We start from the raw sequence: 19,828 nt of genomic DNA on the forward strand, positions 1-19,828 counted from the left end.
CTCTGTTGTCTTTATTGTCCTTAGACATCTCCTCAAAATGGAAAAGCTAAATGCCACATAAAATCAATAAATAACATCATTCAGACCCTTCTTGCTTATGCCTCTTTGCCATTTTCACTTTGGCATCATGCTCTAGCTATGGATACTTATCTTCTCAACATCCTTCTGACCAAAGTCTTAGGTTTTAAGTCTCCAACTTAAGTTTTTACCAACGTGATCCAATCTATTCGGAATTAGGTGTCTTGGTTTGCTTATTACATTTTCCCCTTTTCCCTATACTACTATTAATAAATTACAAGAACGGTCCACACCTTTTGTCTATCTTGGCCCTGCACCAAGTCATTGTGGTTCGAAGTGCTACAACTTATCCAATGGCAAAATAACCATTTGTAGGCATATGAAATTTATTGAAAACGAATTTCCGTTCTCAAAAGTTCACACACCGAAATCTGATGCTTATGATTCTTTGGATTTTAATCCATCAGATCACCCTCCCCATTTGCGCACCACTCAACCCAAACCCCCACATTCTCCAGCCCAGCCCACACCTCCTAATGTGCGGTCTGGACCTCCCCCCTCGTTTGGTGCCTACTCCTCTGGCCCAACCCCTCTAGGTACTGTCACAGTTGCCCGCTACAGCCCTCCCTTCATCACCCACCCATTTTTGGGCCTCCCTTATTTGACAGTCCAATCACCAGTTCCTTAAGAAGTGATGATCATTCCCCTTTAATGACTCCCAGCTCCCCAACTATCACAATCCCACCTCCTGTGTCACCCTATGCCGACCATGTCTCGCCAAACCACCATACTCCCACCATTAGCCAGCCAGCCACCACATCTCATCCTATGAGTACACGAGCTAAGGATGGCATTATTAAACCTAACCCAAAGTACTTTAACAATTTAAACACGACCACCACTACCACCATTTCTCCTATACTAAAGGACCTGATTGGTGTTATCTGTGACCCTAATTAGAAGAGTGCAGTGTTAGATGAATATAATGCTCTTATTGATAATCATACATGTGATTTGGTACCTTAGCCCCCTAATGTGAATTTTTATTTATATGTGGATTTTTCATCACAAACGAAATTCTAATGGTTTTTTTTGAAAGGTATAAGACCCGTCTTGTAGGTGATGGCAAGACTCAGCAGCAGAATATTAACTATGATGAGACTTTCAGTCCGATTGTCAAACAGGCCACTATTCGTACTGTTCTCAGCATTTCCTTATCTCACTCTTGGCCCATCCATCGATTGGATTTCAAGAATTCTTTCCTCCATAGTTATCTCAATGAGATAGTTTATATGCATAAGCCGATGGGTTTTTGCGACAAAAGTCGCCCTGATCATGTGTGTTTGTTGCGAAATAGACTCATCGGACTTGGTATCAACAATTTGCAGATTATGTCACATCTATTGCATTTACTAACAGTAAATCTGATAACTTTTTGTCCATTTACAGGAAAGGATATGATATTGCTTATATTATGTTATATGTTGATATCATTCTCACAGCATCTTATGATCGTCTGTGAAAACATGTTATGGCCTTTTTGAGTTCCAAATTTGCAATGAAGGACTTAGGTCCACTAAGCTTCTTTTTGGGCATTTTTGTGACTCGCAATGCTAATGGTATGTTTTTATTCCAGAAATAGTATGAATGCTTCTATTATTGATAGGGCTGGCATGTCTATTGTAGCTCTTGTCCTACTCTTGTTGACACAATATTCAAGCTTAGTGCCACTCATGATACTCCATATGAGGATCCGAATAAGTATAGGAATCTTGTAGGTGCTCTTCAATACCTCACTTTTACTGATATTTCATATGCAGTTTAACAGGTTTGCCTTCACATGCATGATCTACGCAATGCGCATATGGGTGCCTTGAAGTGTATTATACGTTACTTACAAGGTACTTTGTTTTATTGTTTGAATCTGTATAAGTCCTCCATTGATAGACTTGTCTCTTATACCAATGCGGATTGGGGGATTCCCCAATACCAGGCAATCTACTTCAGGTTATTATGTTTTGATTGGTGATATTTGATTTCCGAGTCCTCTAAACGGCAGCCTACACTGTCAAAATCAAGTGCAGAGGCTGAGTACTGTGGAGTTGCTAATGTGGTTTCTGATTTTTGTTGGATTAGAAATTTATTACTTGAGCTTTATTTTCCTATTCAGAAAGCAACTCTCGTTTATTATGACAATGTGAGTGCCATCTACCTCTCTGGGAATCCTGTGCAACATCAACGCACAAAACACATTGAGATGGACATTCATTTTGTTCATGAGAAAGCCGCTAAGGGCGACGAGGTATTTTCTTCATGGTTAGTTTTCTAAAATATAAATAATTATTTCAAAGCAATAATTTTATATTAAAGTATTATTTTTAAATAAGTTTTATAGTCCATGCACATTATATTTGAGTTTATGTCTAAAGGTGTTGTGATAACCTTATGGTTATGTTCATTGCAAGGTGTATTTGTGATTGAACTTTGAAAGTGCGAAGTGTTGATTGATATTCAGAATCATGGTACATTTAGGTGGCTAGATATCTTTGAAATTTATTGGATTGAATGAGCATGTTTTATATGATTTTATGATGATTGAATTAAATTGAATTGAATTATGATTTATGAAATAAAAGCATTTTTAAATAATTGGTTTAATAATTAAATTGAAGGATTGATTTTTATATCATGTTTTGAATAATTGAAATTATTTATCACATTTTAAAGGTTTGATTTTTGAAAGCATGTTGAATTAAATAAAAGGGTGTTTTGAGTTGGTTGTTATAAAGATTGGAATTATTGAATTAAAAAGGATTTATTGAATTATTATTATCATTGTTATTATTATTATTATTATTATTATTATTATTGCTATTATTATTGTTATTATTATTATTATTATATAAAGCTTTACAAGCATGTTGATAGTAATCCCACTATGCGGATTTGGTTGATAAGACTCTGAAATTTGTATGACCGAGTCTTTCTTCAATAATAGTCTTGCAATATAAGGAGACTAGCTTGGGGGGGGGGGGGGTGCACGCTTGGATGAGGAATTGGATTTAAAAAGAGGAATTGGTTTTATTAATCGTTTTATTGAATTATGGAATTATTGAAATTCGTTTTGAATAATGAGTTTGGAATTATGGAATTATTGGATTAATAATTGGAATTGGATTTAAAAACATGCTTGCAAATAAATAGAGTTTATATTATCTTGTACTTATCGTACTTAGCATATTTTTCTAATCCATATTTCCTATTTGTTTTTGTTTTGCTTCACCCTATTTACCTTAATGGTAAGCAGTGTTTACTATTTTCAGATGGAGTCATTAATGAGCATATAGGAGTCTCGAGATTTGCTTCACCTAGTATAAGATGTTGGTTTTGTCCTTATTTTGATTAGTCATAACAATGTTACAATTTTTATAAGTATTAATAAAAGAAAGTTGAGTTTCCGCTGCAAGTTTTGTTATCGAGTTAAGTATTTTGAGTAGCTTTGCGTAGTCACGCGGTGGTAATACGCCTAATAAGTCTATCGCTATGGTATAATTATACGTATTATACCAATATTTTCTTAGAAGAAGATTTGGGGATGTTACACTAACAACCAAGACATCCTCCGTGAGACGAAAACGGTGGAAAATATTAGAAGCAAAGCTAGTAAGCTCAAGGGCAAGAGGGGAATTGAAGATTCCGACCCATCCTACGCCTTTTCCAATAAAAAGGGAAAGATCAACTAGCCCTTTTGTAATCTAGAACCTAACATGTTGCCTAGCAGTGATGCTCAGAGTGATGTTACACACTTAACTACTATAGATGCTACTAGTGAGATGAGGTTAGAGAGCCTTAAGGGGGAAGAGAATGCCACTAGCCCCCCTAAAAATCCAGAGCCTTATCAACCAAACTAATGAATATATGATATAAGTCCCTTAAGATTTCCGATTTTTCATACTCAGATCTCAATCAAGGGAATTCCTTGAGTTTCTTCAAAGGTTCTGCTATTTCATACATGATTGTACGAGTGAAAGAAAAGACCACCCATAACGGGTATCTTGAAGCTCACAAAGCAATCGCGTTAGGAAGAGCCAAAAGAAAAAGGTCAAGCGATCTTTTGATACCGTCGTGGTTAACCATGTTGTTGGGCTTCCCAAGCCCAACACCGCTGCCATAGAGAAGTTAGATATATGATCATTTATCTACTTTCCTAACCTCTAGCAGCAACGAGGGTTCAAGTATCGAAGAGGGAGTAAAGATGCTACGAGAGTTTTAACTACCATTGACATTGTTGAAGTGGAATCCGTAGGTTCTAATGATGGAGACTCCGTGAATTTTGAGCCCGACCAAGTGTAGTCTCATCCTCCACTATCTACTTTCAAGTTTTCTACTTTGTGAAGGAAGAATTAAAAGGCCTATCAGCTCAAAGGTAAATAACAAGAAAGGTAAAAGGTTTTACAAAATCTGTTTTTGCAGGATCAAGAAACATCAGGGATCAAGTGTGGAACAACTTATGGCTAGTACTGGCGATGATCTCCTCAACCCTCTTCTTTGTATTATCAATCAATCCACAATGTTTGTGCCCCAAATCTCCTTTTAGCACTTGTACTAGTATAGTTAAGAGAGTTAAGTTGGCTCAATGTAGTATCGAATCAGTTGTGAACTAACCTTCTTTTTTGGACCGACCGTTGTCAAAAAAAAAACTGCAGTAAAGATAATAATATTCAATAATTATAACATTCTGTTAGATTGTATAAATGATTTTGGAATCAATTACAAAAATCTTATGAGCAATCATATGTTAATGTTAATCTGTATTATTTACTAGATCAAGTATGCAATCAAGCGAAGAATCAATGAATACATAATATAAAGCTAAGTTTTATCCTAATAATCATACTTGATACAATTAACCTGCAATAATGATATGAAATTTTTACAATTCATCAATTTATATGCATTGGAGGAAGAAATAATGCAAGGTACAAATGGCATTGATGAATTATTTTTACAACATTTTGAAGTAGTAGTTTTTGAAAGTAGAAATATATTTTAAATAACTATATTATGAAGCTAATTTTGTATTGGGTCAAATAAAATTATTTAAAACTCCATTAAAAAATAAATTATTTTAAACTACTTATAGTTATATAACTATTTGCTTTTCATGCAATAATAATTAATTGAGAGTTTTGATAATTGAAAGGCGAGTAATTAAAAAGTGATTACACAATTCATATCATATAAATAATATCTAAAGTTAAACTTTTAGTCAGATCACGAGACAGCGACACTTAGCATTCCAACTTTTCGCCAAGTGTCGTGCCACGTAGGTGATAATTCATTATTAATATGACACGTAGGATTTATTGAAATATATTTTTTGTTGAATTGGATAAAAAACTTGAATAGATTTAATATATAGGATAAAAAAAGTTATTTAGTGTTTTATTTTCAATAAAATTTAGATGATGTAGTAGGCAGCACGTTTTTGGTGCGGCCAGCCACACGGTGCGACAAGGTGCAATATCAGTAACCCCTCAAATATTACCACTTAAGTAACCCCTCTAATAACCCCTCAAGTAACCCCCTAGACAAAGTAACCCCTGACCAAGTAACCCCCGACAGACCTAGTAACCCCTAATAACCCCCGACCTAGTAACCCTTAACCTAGTAACCCCTAGTAACCCCAAGTCGAACTAGTAACCCTTAGTAACCCCCTACCTAGTAACCCCGACCTAGTAACCCAAGTAACCCCTGACCAACCTAGTAACCATTAACCCACACCCAAACCCACCGTAACCACCACCAACACCAACCTTTCTCAACCGCCGTCTTCAAAACCTTAAACTCCACCACACCACCACCAACTCCCGTACCACTAACAACCACTCCTAGATCCAACCAAACCTTACAAAAATCAGCAAGCCCAGATCCACCAAACCGAACCCACTACCAAAGTTTTCATGGATGAATTTGGCCTTAAAAACCCCTAGCTTGTTTTTCGGCGACGAAGTATGAGGAGCTTCCTTACCCCCTACCACCGCTGCTCCATTTAACTTGTTTAATTTGATTAGGCTAACTAGAGAAGATGAAAATAGGAGAGAGAAAGAGGAGAGAGAGAGGAAAGATAGAAGAGAGTTCGGGAAAAGGGTGTGTTTAAGTGGGAAGAAGAAAACTGGAAAGAGAATAGGAGATACAGAAGAGAAAGAGAATATATATATATATATATATATATATTACGGCTGGCCGTAAGGTGCGGCCAGCCACATATGAAACTTAGTGTTTACTGTTTAGTAGGATAACAAAAAAGTTATTTTAGAGTTTTATTTTTGATAAAACTTTCCGTTTACAATTTTATTTCCAATAAAACTTTTGGTTTAGAATTTTGTTTTCAATAAAATGCCAATATTTTTATACAAATGATGGATCTAGAGAGGTAGAAAAGAAAGAAAAAAAATAAGAAAAATCAAAGAGGCATGTTATTATGTATAACCATTCTCTTAAGTCTTAACGTGTAACTTTCATTTTCTTAGATGTTCAGAGAAAATGAAAAAATCGTAACTAATATATAAAGTTAAACTTTTAGCCAGGCCACGAGATAGCGACACTTGGCATTTCAATTTTTCGCCAAGTGTTATGCCACGTTGGATAGATTTAGATAGGCTTTATAGGATAAAAAATTAGTTTAAAATTTTATTTTCAATCAAATTTGCATAAAATTTTAGGATAAAATTGTTAATTTAGAATTTTATTTTTGATAAAATACCACTATTTCATATGTACAAATTGAATTATAATTTTATTCAAAAAAATATTAGATTATATTTCTCAATAAGTATCATATAAATTTATTTTCCTTATTATAATATTTTTTAGAGCGAAGGAAGTAGTTCAAAATGTAAAACATCACTGCTGTATTCTAATCGATTGAAATAATATAGTTCACAGTTTAATTGATTTTATTACTATGTAGACATATTAATCAGAGTCGGATCATGAGTCATTTTGGATAAGGTCACTTCAGGTTACCGGTCAAGAATTAATTGTTCAACCGTTGCCAAAAGTATTTGATTCAGGTCAACTCAACGGGCTTTGAACATTTTTTTAAAAGTATTTAATCGAGGTGGCCGGCCGTACAGACGTGAAGGAGAGGAGAGAGAACCGTGTATGTGAGGAGAGAGAGATGGATTAGGGTTTGGAATACTAGTTGCCTTGTTTCACAATTGACTGACTGTTAATTGTGACTTATGTCAACCCTAGGCATAGATCTTATTTATAGATCATAACTCTAAATAAGAGCCCATGTCAAGTCCAAACTCCTAAGCTTGGTCAAAAACCTCTATCCCAACACTCCATATGGTATGTCATAATCTCATAAGGCTCATTAATGGGCCTCTTACTTGTTTAACCCAATACCCTTGTTATGTGAGCTTATAGGATCTATTCTATTGGGCTTTGGATTATTTAACTAGCCCAAAGATCATTTGTCATATCTAGTACCAAACAATGACGACCCAAAAGAACGAACTTATTATCTCCATAATAGTGATCCCTAATATATCTAGTAATTGCACTTATCGAAGACATAAATCCTTCAGAAATGTCAATCAGGATCTGATCATGAGTCATTTTGGATAAGGTCACTTCAAGTTATCGGTCAAGAAATGTTCAACCCTAGCTTGCCAAAAGTATTTGATTCGGGTCAAGCCAACGGGCTTTGAACAATTTTTTTTAAATGTATTTAATCAAACATTGTCACCAACATTATTATTAGTCATTATATGCCTACCAAATAGAAAGTTGTCACAAAAACACATCAATTCCTAACTATTTGTATCAATGATATATTTTAAAATTTGACATATAAATTGAAAAATTATCTTAAAATTCAATAAAGAACCCTGAGAATGCATAGGGCACAAAACTAGTAACTATATAAGTGTTACGTATTTGACCATCTAATAGAGTATTCATGAAGTAAATCATTAGTTTAACTAAATACAATGTAACAAATCAGTATCAAAGCAACAAATTCATAGAAATGATGTATTTTTATAGACATAAATAGAAGAGTATTAAAAAATTATGATAGAGGAGCTGATTGGATAAAAAGTATCTACAAATTCATTTCATGAAAAACAAATATAACAAAATCAGTATATGATAACATAGACAGAAATGGAAATATATATATCTTTGGACATTAATAGAAATATATATATTAAAAAAATATTAGAGCAGCTGATTGGATAATAAGTATCATGATTTAGTTGTTACAAATTCATGCATGAAAATTAATAGGTTGATGACTTTAATTGATACGTTTCCAATTCTAATTATTTCACTTAATCTCCATTGTTCTTTAAATACTTCACATAATACATTGTAAAAGTCACGGTTAATACCTTTCTCTTGAGTCTTGCTTAAGCTTGTCTCAATAATATTAATTCAAACCTCTTCCTTCAAGTATGAAGTTTTTATTTCTATTAATTGCATTGTATTTTAGCTTTCAGAATGTTTGTTTCTTGTTATCTGGAGCTACAGAATGCCAAGATACATCAATAGCTCATACTATCACCGTTTCACAATCAGGTGGCGCAAATTTCACGACCCTTACAGATGCCTTTAATTCTATTCCTTCCGGCAATAATAAATGGATCAAAATATTGCTTAATCCCGGAATTTATAAGTAAGTCATGAAATGTATATACAGACATACAATGTATATGCATATACTTGTTATAATACACTTTGTATATTTATTTTCTACCTATGCCCATTTTTAATTAGATACTTAACATGTAGATAGATGGATCGATTATTGATGTTATTTGTGTATATGTAGGGAGCAGATAATAGTTCAACAAGATAAAGGAGGGTGTATAATTCTTGAAGGTAGCGATCTTACTTCAACAATAATAACCTATGATAATCATTCTTCAACACTAGAAAGCGTTACTCTTGCTTTGTACATCGACAATTTTGTAGCTAGGAATGTCACCTTTAAGGTAATTCATCTTTTTATTTTCATTTTATGATTATTATGCCGTATATAAATAATTATTCACGTTTTATTTCCCAATAGTAAATTTTTAGGTATAGTTAGACTTTCAACAAAACGATTCAAATTTCCGTATTTTGTATTTTGTTACTATATTCATTTATTTAGTACTCCGTCTTTCCCGTATCTTATATTTTGAGTTCATACTTTTTCATTACTCTTATTTCTTGCGGCTTATTTTGTTACTACTAGACATGCAGTTATGCACCAACAAGATTAGACTCGTGCGATGCACGAGTTTAACAATAATTTACGACTTCAACAATATTTTTTTGCTTATTTGTGTGTAATATGTACGTAGTAGAAATAATTTAAGAAAAATCTAATAAATTGATAAAGAGTGGACACCGCAATTCAATTAATCTGTATAAAATATATGGAGTATGAGAAAAAGATACTCCGTAATGTTTATAAGAAAATGAAATAGTCCGACCTTCCTTTAATTCTCTAAGGAAAATTGCATAATTTAGTCAATTCAAATATAAAATATATTAGAAAAATATATAATTAATTTAGCTTTTTCAAATTTTTATTTATGTTGAAAAAAAATTAATGATGTCATTATTAGTTTTGGAGGGAAATTTTTTTACAAGAAGTTGACATTTAGAAAATAATAACATCAGCGGTAATTATTTTAGTTATATTTATAGATGTGTGTTTCAATATTTCCATATATGTACACTAACCATTAAATTTTTGTAAAAAAACGTGACCAAAAAATAAATGATGCATAAATATTTTATGTGGACACCCTATGTTGGCTTACACGTTTTATCATAAATACTTCCTGCGTTTCTTAATACTTGTAACAGTTTCCTAAAATGAAAATGTCACAATACTTGCAACATACTATAATAGGAAATTAAAGTTATTTAGAGGAAAAGTTTTACTATTTCCGTTATTTAAAGTACATGACCTACTAAATTATACTTGTAATAACCTCTTGCCCTATTTTAAAATATACAAGTATTAAATCATATAAACCCCACTTTTCTTGAATATCGTAAAAAAATAATTAAAAAAATGTGTGTTACAATTATTAAAAAACAAGGCATGAAGAATTTTATTGTATCTTTGTAAAGAATATAATTACAAATTTATCCATTTGTAATTTTGTACTTCTTACTAATTAAAATCTAATCGATATGAACATATAATGTTTTGTACATGGATAGATGAACTAATTCTCAAATGTCCGGTAATTTTGTTCTAATAGAACTCTTTTAGAATTGGAGCACTATTAGATGATACGCAGCGAACTCAAGCCGTTGCCCTCAGATCTTATGGTGACAAGCATGCATTTTATTCTTGTGGATTTGTGGGATATCAAGATACACTTTGGGATGATCATGGTAGACATTATTTCAAATCATGTTATATTGAAGGGGCTGTTGATTTTATATTTGGAAATGGTCAATCTGTATATGAGGTAAATTATAAATATACACAGTACTATTTACTTCATCTATTTATGTTTAAGGCCTTGTTTGGCTTGCCTTATTATTGCTTATCTGAACTTATCTGATCTGGTTTGGTCTGGTGTGGTCTGATCTGATATGATATGATCTGGTCTGATTTGATTTGATCTGATCTAAATGTCATATTTGACCGAACTTTGACCTTAAATATACGATAATCTATATGAAAAAAATAAATTTAGTGGGGTCTTGTTAAATTTGAGTAATATGTGTATTTTATTAATATGTGATTTTTCAAAAAAAAATTCATATTAAATATAGGAAAATTTTTAAATTACCACCCAAAAATGTAACCATTTTCGAACTAACCACCCGTTTAATTTTTTATTTTAAATTACCACACCTTAAATTAAATAAATGCTCAGATTACCACCCATTTCAAAAATCTGGTGGATTTTCCGTCTGTGGGCCCCACCGAACGCTTATTTTGATCCTTTTGACTGATTTTTTCTCCGTTTTTTTCTTTAAAAACGCTCTCCAAACTTCAATTCATGTTTTTCTCTTTGGAATTTGGTAGAATTTGGTGAAGAAAATGTGAATTAAAGTTTAGAAAGCGTTTTTAAAGAGAAAAATCGAGGGGGAAATCAGTCATAAGGTCAAAATAAGTGTTAGGAAAGGCCTATAGACGGAAATCCACCGAAATTTTGAAATGAGTGGTAATCTTAGCATTTATTTAATTTAAGGGGTAGTAATTTAAAATTAAAAAATTAAACGGGTGGACGGGTGGTTAGTTCGAAAATGGTTTCATTTTTAGATGATAATTTAAAACGATGATTTGTTCTTATTTTTTCTGATCAGAATTTATTTATTCTGATTTGATCTGATATGAACTTATTTTTTCCGAAATAAGTAAAAGTGAACTAAACAAGGCCTTTATGCAACAATTCAACTTTTGCATTTTTATATATTAACTCTAACTTGATTTTTCACTACTAATATACAAAAATCACATGCTAGTGTGCAATATGGTATTCGATTAGTCAATATCTAAATTTTATCAAATTTTCTTTAATATTACTGGTATAGAATTATGGATATTGAATTTTGTTGATAAGTATATTAGGTGACTCGTACTTCGTAGCTTTGTCCGCCCGATCGGGCGGACATTGCCCGGTCTGACCGGGCGGAAGAAGAAGAGGTGCCTGGCAAATTCGTTGAAGAAGCTGCTCTCGCGCCCGACCGGGCGAGCCTTCGCCCGACCGGGCGAGCCTTCGCCCGATCGGGCAGACCTTGCCCGGTCTGACCGGGCGGTGGGGGTTGGATACGTTGAAGCATTCGTATGGAGTTTTCTTCTCGCGCCCGATCGGGCAGACCTTGCCCGGTCTGACCGGGCGGAGAAGGAAAAATGCGGAGACGCGGATTTTACGATTTAAAGTTATCTTTTATGTTATTTTTTTGCCCAAGTATCTTTTATTTTAGGGATTAATATAAAACCTCCCTAATATTAGTATTAGGGTTAAGAGAGACAGAGTGAGAGCCGTTCTTGAGAAATACAAGAATCATCTTTGTAATCTTTGCAGTTTATAGTGAAATCATTCGATCTCGGTGCCCGTGGACGTAGCTATCACATCGATAGTGAACCACGTAAATTCTTGGTGTTGTTCTTATTGTTTGCATTGAATTTCTTTATTGTTTTCTTGTTTGTTTTCGACCTTTGCTTCCGCTGTCGCACAACAATTGGTATCAAGAGCTCAGGTTCAATCCTTGGATAGTTTCTTGAAGATAACAATGGCAGGAGATTCAACAATAAGAATTGAGAAGTTTACCGGGAAAAATAGTTTCGGGCTATGGCAAATTAAGATGAAGGCTCTGTTAAAACAACAGCAGATATGGCGTCCGTTGGCTCCAAAGAGTACTACTTCGGAGTCAGGAGACGGACCGACTGACTCGCAGTTAGAAGTTATGGAAGAGAAGGCACACTCTACCATATTACTTAGTCTTGATGATCAAATCATCACGGAGGTGGCTGATCAGGAAACGGCGGCTGGATTGTGGCTGAAGCTGGAGTCATTGTATATGACTAAGTCGTTGACCAACAAATTATTACTGAAACAGCGGTTGTTTAGCCTCCGGATGCAGTCAGGTACTTCCTTACGGGAACATCTAGAAAAACTTAACTCTATTTTGCTTGATTTACGTAATTTAGATGTTAAAATTGATGATGAGGATGCTGCGTTGATTTTACTTGTATCTCTACCGTCTAGCTTTGAGAATTTTGTAGAGTCTTTTGTTGTTGGTAAGGATTCTATAACCTTAGAAGAAGTGAAGGCAGCACTTCATACTAGGGAACTCAGAATGAAAGCTACGAGTGATAATGGGGATAATGGTAGTGGGTTGTTTGTTAAGTCCGGAAAGTCTAAAAAGAATAAGGGGTTTAACAAGGGGAACAATGCTGGGTCGGGTGCTGGAAACGGCAAGGATGGATCTAGTAAAACTACTACTAAAACATGTTATTACTGTAAAGAACCGGGTCACTTTAGGAATAATTGTCCGGTGAGGAAAAACAAGTCCCAGGCTGCTGTAGTTGAAGAGAAACCGAATGAGAGCTATAATTCAGAGGAAGATTTAGCATTAGTCAGTTCTGCTAGGTCTGATGATTTATCTGATAACTGGGTTCTAGATTCGGGGTGTTCGTTCCATATGTGTCCACGTCGAGATTGGTTTGATACATATGAACCTCGCAATGGGGGTATGGTTATAGTCGGTAACAATGCTCCATGTAAGGTCACAGGTATTGGTTCCATGAGGTTGAGGACTGTTGATGGGCGGAGGTTAACTTTGACTAATGTACGGCATGTTCCTGCTTTAGGAAAGAATCTGATTTCATTGGGTACCCTGGATGAATTGGGGTACAATGGTGTGTTTTCAGATGGGGAGTTGTGTATTTTCAGAGGTTCTGAGTTGGTACTTAAGGGTATCAAAAGGAACACCCTCTATGTTTTTGAGGGTGTTACACTGCCTAGTTCTGCGGTTTGCGCATCTGTATCTCACCAGGAGATGACTAAGATTTGGCACATGAGGCTTGGTCATATGGGGGAGAAGGGGATGCAGCTATTGTCCAAGAGGGGTCTTCTATCCGGGGTCAAGGTTGCCAACCTTGAATTTTGTGAGCATTGTGTGTTTGGTAAGAAACACAGGTCAAAGTTCAGCAAGGGTGCTCACATTACTGATGCAGTGCTCGATTACATCCATTCAGATTGCTGGGGTCCATCTAGAGTTGAAGGTATGGGAGGTTACCACTATTTTGTGTCATTTGTTGATGACAAGTCCCGATACACATGGCTTAGGTTGCTTAAGTCAAAGGATGAGGCCTTCAAAGTTTTCAAGCAATGGAAAGCTTTGGTGGAAAATCGACAAGGAAGGAAGATCAAGAAGCTACGAACGGACAATGGGCTAGAGTTTTGCAAAGACGAGTTTAATCAGTTCTGTGCAGATGAGGGTATAGGTCGGCATCATACTGTCAGGAAGACACCACAGCAGAACGGTGTAGCAGAACGGGTTAATCAGACACTGCTAGAGAGAGTTCGATGCATGCTCTCTAATGCAGGGCTTGGGAGGAGGTACTGGAGTGAAGCTGTGTTAACAGCTTGTTATGTCATTAATAGGGGTCCTCATTCTGGAATTGATTCCAAAATTCCGTTTGAGATCTGGAGTGGTAAGCTGCCTAATTTTTCGAATTTGAAGATTTTTGGTTGTGTTGCTTATTATCATGTTATTGAGGGTAAGCTGGATCCACGAGCCAAGAAGGGGTGTTTTGTTGGGTACGGGGATGGTGTGAAGGGGTTTAGAATTTTTTCACCTTCGGAGGGTCGGGTCATTCTTAGTAGGGATGTTACTTTCGATGAAAACACCATGTATTCAATTAAAAATGCAGAGATTTCAGATTTGAGAAGGGAAGGAGACAATTTATTACAGACAGATGGGGTACTTGAGGTACATCAGTCTACCATTGCTGATTTACCTCGGGTACAATATATTGATGATGATGCTGATGTTCCAGTGCCGGGTACTCCTGAACCTGAGATTACTCCTACTCATTCTAACTCTGGGGATGAGGTGGAGCAATCTAATCAGGGGTCATCTAGTCAACCTGACACCATTCTTGAGATGCCTAAACGAGTTATCAAGAAGCCTGTTAGATTGATTGAAGAGATGGAGGGAAGAAATTGCTGTGTTGATGCGATGACAGGTTATGCATTGAGTGTAGCTGATGATGTAGAGTCATTTGAACCTGCCACATATAAACAAGCAATTAGTTGTAGTGAGTCTGCGCAATGGCTTGCCGCAATGGGTGAAGAGATGCAGTCTCTTTACAAGAACAGAGTGTGGGAACTGGTAAAGGTACCGGAAGGGAGGAAGCTTGTGGGTTGTAAATGGATTTACAAGAAGAAAGAAGGGTTGTCGGAAACTGAGCAAATACGTTTTAAGGCTAGGCTAGTTGCTAAGGGGTTCAGTCAGGTAGAAGGGGTTGACTTTGTTGAGATATTCTCACCTGTGGTTCGACATACTTCTATCCGTGTGTTATTGTCAATTGTAGCACATTTTGATCTTGAGCTGGAGCAGTTGGATGTTAAAACGGCTTTCCTTCATGGCGATTTGGAGGAGGAGATTCTGATGAAGCAGCCCGAAGGATTCGAAGTTCCTGGAAAGGAACACTATGCCTGCAGATTGCTAAAGTCATTGTATGGACTTAAGCAATCCCCCCGACAGTGGTACAAAAGGTTTGATTCTTTTATGGTTTCACAAGGTTTTGACAGGAATTCATATGATTGCTGTGTGTATCATAGTAAGCTGGATAATGGTTCCATGATTTATCTTTTGTTATATGTTGATGACATGTTGGTTGCCACAAAGAATAAATCTGATATTGCTAGATTAAAGGAGATGCTTAACTCGGAGTTTGACATGAAAGACTTGGGTGCAGCTAGGAAGATTTTGGGTATGGAGATCTACAGGGATCGGGCTAGAGGTAAGCTTTTCTTGACTCAGAAAAGCTACATTGAAAAGATTCTGTCTCGTTTTGGGATGGAAAAATCGAAGCCTATAAGTACGCCAACTACTGTTAGTTGTAAGTTGTCTTTGTCTATGTCACCTCAATCAGAGGAGGAGTTGTCTTATATGTCTAGAGTTCCATATGCAAACGCGGTTGGTTGTTTGATGTATGCTATGGTCTGTACTAGGCCGGATATTGCGCATGCTGTTAGTGTTGTAAGCAGGTTTATGGCTCGACCTGGGAGGGAACACTGGCAAGGGGTGAAAAGGATTTTTCGCTACCTGAGAGGGACAGCTGATATTGGTCTTGTGTACGGGAATGGTAGGGAATGCTTGGTCACTGGGTACAGTGATTCTGATTATGCAGCTGATGTGGATACCAGGAGGTCTGTGACTGGTTATGTGTTCACTTTGGGTGGTTCTGTGGTTAGTTGGAAGTCTACATTGCAGTCATCAGTTACGTTGTCAACTACTGAAGCTGAGTATATGGCTTTAACTTCTGCAGCTAAGGAGTCTATTTGGCTCAAAGGCCTAGTAGGTGAACTGGGTATTGCACAGGATTTTGCTACAGTGTATTGTGATAGTCTAAGTGCGATTTGCTTAGCTAAAGATCAAGTACACCATGATCGGACGAAGCACATTGATGTCAGGTATCATTTCTTACGTACTGACAAGAGGATTAAGGTGAAGAAGATTGGGACTGCTGACAACCCGGCTGATTTCTTCACTAAGCCTGTTCCGTTTAGCAAGTTTAAACATTGCTTAGACTTGCTAAATATTGATTACTACGTGATGTAGTAGGCCCTGAGGGGCGAAGTTGGGGAGCTCCTGGTGTAGGTGTGTTGGCCTTAAGGTGGAGCTTGCCCGGGGCTTGTGATGCAGGTGGAGCATTATGAGTTGTTATACTTGGAGACGAGTATGTGATGGGTCTTGGTTGAAGACTTATCGGGATGTATGGCTTATGCATGAGTCCTGCATCGGGTTTGGCTTGAGATGTTTTTTCACTATGTCTTGATGGGGTCGTTTGCTGACTACGAGTTCTCGTCAAGGTGGAGATTGTTGATAAGTATATTAGGTGACTCGTACTTCGTAGCTTTGTCCGCCCGATCGGGCGGACATTGCCCGGTCTGACCGGGCGGAAGAAGAAGAGGTGCCTGGCAAATTCGTTGAAGAAGCTGCTCTCGCGCCCGACCGGGCGAGCCTTCGCCCGACCGGGCGAGCCTTCGCCCGATCGGGCAGACCTTGCCCGGTCTGACCGGGCGGTGGGGGTTGGATACGTTGAAGCATTCGTATGGAGTTTTCTTCTCGCGCCCGATCGGGCAGACCTTGCCCGGTCTGACCGGGCGGAGAAGGAAAAATGCGGAGACGCGGATTTTACGATTTAAAGTTATCTTTTATGTTATTTTTTTGCCCAAGTATCTTTTATTTTAGGGATTAATATAAAACCTCCCTAATATTAGTATTAGGGTTAAGAGAGACAGAGTGAGAGCCGTTCTTGAGAAATACAAGAATCATCTTTGTAATCTTTGCAGTTTATAGTGAAATCATTCGATCTCGGTGCCCGTGGACGTAGCTATCACATCGATAGTGAACCACGTAAATTCTTGGTGTTGTTCTTATTGTTTGCATTGAATTTCTTTATTGTTTTCTTGTTTGTTTTCGACCTTTGCTTCCGCTGTCGCACAACAAATTTCAAAGTTATGATGCAGCAAATCTATCAATCAAATTGTTGCATAAAAACAAATTAGAGAGGTAATATGTATAGTAGATATGTCTATAGGTAAGGATCAAGGAGTGGAAGGATGGTTAGTCATTCCATCTCCACCACCCCCGAGTGACAGGGGAAATATATATATATATATATATATATATATATATATATATATAACCAAACATGTTTGATAGAGATGGGGGAAATCACCTTGTGACATTGAGGTCGTAAGTTTGAACCTCACCATTTGCATATGCTTAGTCGTAACTCTTTACGTATGTTTCAGCAATGCACCATAAATGTCACGGGAGGAGGTTACATTACTGCACAAAGTCGACCATCGGCAAATGATACTAGTGGTTATGTGTTTAGAAATTGTGATATTTCGGGAACAGGGCATGCTGAGTTAGGACGAGTATATGGTGCCTTTGCAAGAGTTATTTTCATCGACTCAAAATTCAGTAAAGTTGTTGATCCCGAGGGATGGTTCATTTGGAATCAAAGTGGACATGAGTAAGTTTTTATAATCAAATTCTTTAAATACATAACTCTTTTAGTTAAATGAGCTAATGCGTACACTTAAATTAAATAATAGGGCCTAATTAGGTCTATATTATTGTTGTTGTTGTTGTTTGGTCTTTTGAGCTAAAACAATTACAGAGTACTTATCTTGAGTTCATGACTTACAAACTTATCGATAAGCGTTGTGTTAAATGCAGAAACGATGTGACATTTGCAGAAGTTAATTGCACTGGTCCAGGAGCTGATACATCAAAACGTGTTTCATGGGAAAAGAAGTTAGATTCTTATGCAATTAGGCAATATGATACGCAGACTTTTATCAACCAAAATGGGTGGATTGCTAAACAACCTTTATAATAATTAATCAATAATGATAAATATTATGATAAAAGATATGCATAGATTTGAGAATTATGATTTAACTAGTTTAAGTCCCGTGTAATGCACACGGTTGTTATTAAATTTATAAACAGTTATTGTATTGATTTTATTAAAAATATTATATTCATAATACTAATTCAAAAATAAATATAACTTACCTAGTTATACCACTGTCAAGATTAGTGACACTTAGACTTGATTTAAAAGAAAAAGGGTCTATGAAGTTTTATTTTAAAAAATTTTAAAAATCTAGGAAAAATTGCTTACGATAATCTCACATTTGCCTCATCCGCCCAAAATAATCCCACCTTTTTATTTTTTAATAATCTGACCATTGATATCAATCAGCTAAATATGGTCCTAACCGGTTAGCTAACTTGTTATAACAAGTTACGTGACACTGTTGGCCTATAATTGGTCAAAAAAATTTTAAAAAAATAATACAGTATAATTTTTTTAAAAAACAAAAGTTAAATGTTTTTAAGAAAAAAATATATATTTAAAATCCACCAACCCAAACCACCCTCCCCGCCGCATAACTCCTTTGCTTGCGACTCCGGCAACCAAACCCACTCTCCAGTGTCGGTGCTGATGCCGTTGCCGACCCCCTCCCCTCCCCCGAACCACCAACCCTCCCACCCCCACCACACAAAAAGATCCACTAAAACCATCTCCACCCTCAAAAACTCCTTCCTAGTCGCGATTCCGGCCCTTCTTCAATTCCTCGTTCCGATTTCAGCCTCCCTCCTCTTCCCTTGCCTCGAATTCCGCCTCCTAATCTTCTCGTGCCCCGATTTTGGCCTCCCTTTTCAGAGAAACCACCCACAATAGAAATTTGTCGGTGGAGGCTAGGGCTTCAATCCAGCGTTGGTAGCTAGGGATTCAATTCAGCAAGGGTTGGAGGAGGGGGGCGGGTGGGCTGTTGGTTTTTTTTTTTTTTTTTTGTTTTACTAAATTTATTAATTTTTTAAAAAAATATAAAATTTTAGACAAATCATGTGGTGACACGTAAACTTTAAACCAAAAAAAAAATATTTAATAGGTTGCTGGTCACTTGGGACCATTTTCAGCGAATTGGCATTAAAAGTCGGATTATTAAAAAATAATTGAAAGGTGGGATTATTTTGAGCGGATGAGGCAAAGGTTGGATTATTGTGGTCAATTTTCCCAAAAATCAAAGGATAGTACCTCGCGCGTGCTGCGTTATTATTGACGCGACTTTTAAAAGTAGAAAATATAGTGTTTATATATGAATATATGTGTGTGTAAACAAAATGATTTTAATTTTCATTGAATCAAACATTATTGCAAAATTAACAAAATTGGAAGAAAAAAAATAATAGTATTTTGAAAACTAAAATAATATAGAGCAGTATTGTACATAATATTTACCTAATATACGTTCTTTGTTTTACAAAAAAAAATACCTGATATAAATTACTACGTATACAGGGTATTATTATTGTTAAGAATATTAATTGGAAGAAAGATATTTTGGATTATTATAAAATAATTTCCTTAAAGAATCTATGTAAAAAAAAAAAAGGAAAGTAATATGGGCGGGAAATTTTTTAACTAGGAGATGACATGTGTCATTCCCGGTATCGCGTATAGTATATAGTTATTGATGATAGAATCTTATGATTGATAATATTATGTATACAA

At 36.0% G+C, this 19,828-nt stretch overlaps 1 protein-coding gene across 1 annotated transcript; it reads left to right on the forward strand.

Annotated features, from left to right (window-relative positions):
• Positions 1–1,467: 1,467 nt before the first annotated feature.
• Positions 1,468–18,139, forward strand: LOC110682698 (probable pectinesterase 55; the record flags this gene model as incomplete). Its single annotated transcript, XM_021859026.1, has 10 exons — positions 1,468–1,536; positions 1,655–1,709; positions 1,839–1,846; positions 1,966–2,025; positions 2,155–2,334; positions 8,525–8,707; positions 8,864–9,026; positions 10,296–10,508; positions 17,547–17,773; positions 17,980–18,139. Coding segments are annotated over 10 exons (1,318 nt in total), but the record flags the coding sequence as incomplete, so codon positions are not given.
• Positions 18,140–19,828: the final 1,689 nt, after the last annotated feature.

This window comes from Chenopodium quinoa, unplaced genomic scaffold (assembly GCF_001683475.1).
Source record: "Chenopodium quinoa cultivar QQ74 unplaced genomic scaffold, ASM168347v1, whole genome shotgun sequence".
NCBI classification, from domain to species: domain Eukaryota; kingdom Viridiplantae; phylum Streptophyta; class Magnoliopsida; order Caryophyllales; family Amaranthaceae; genus Chenopodium; species Chenopodium quinoa.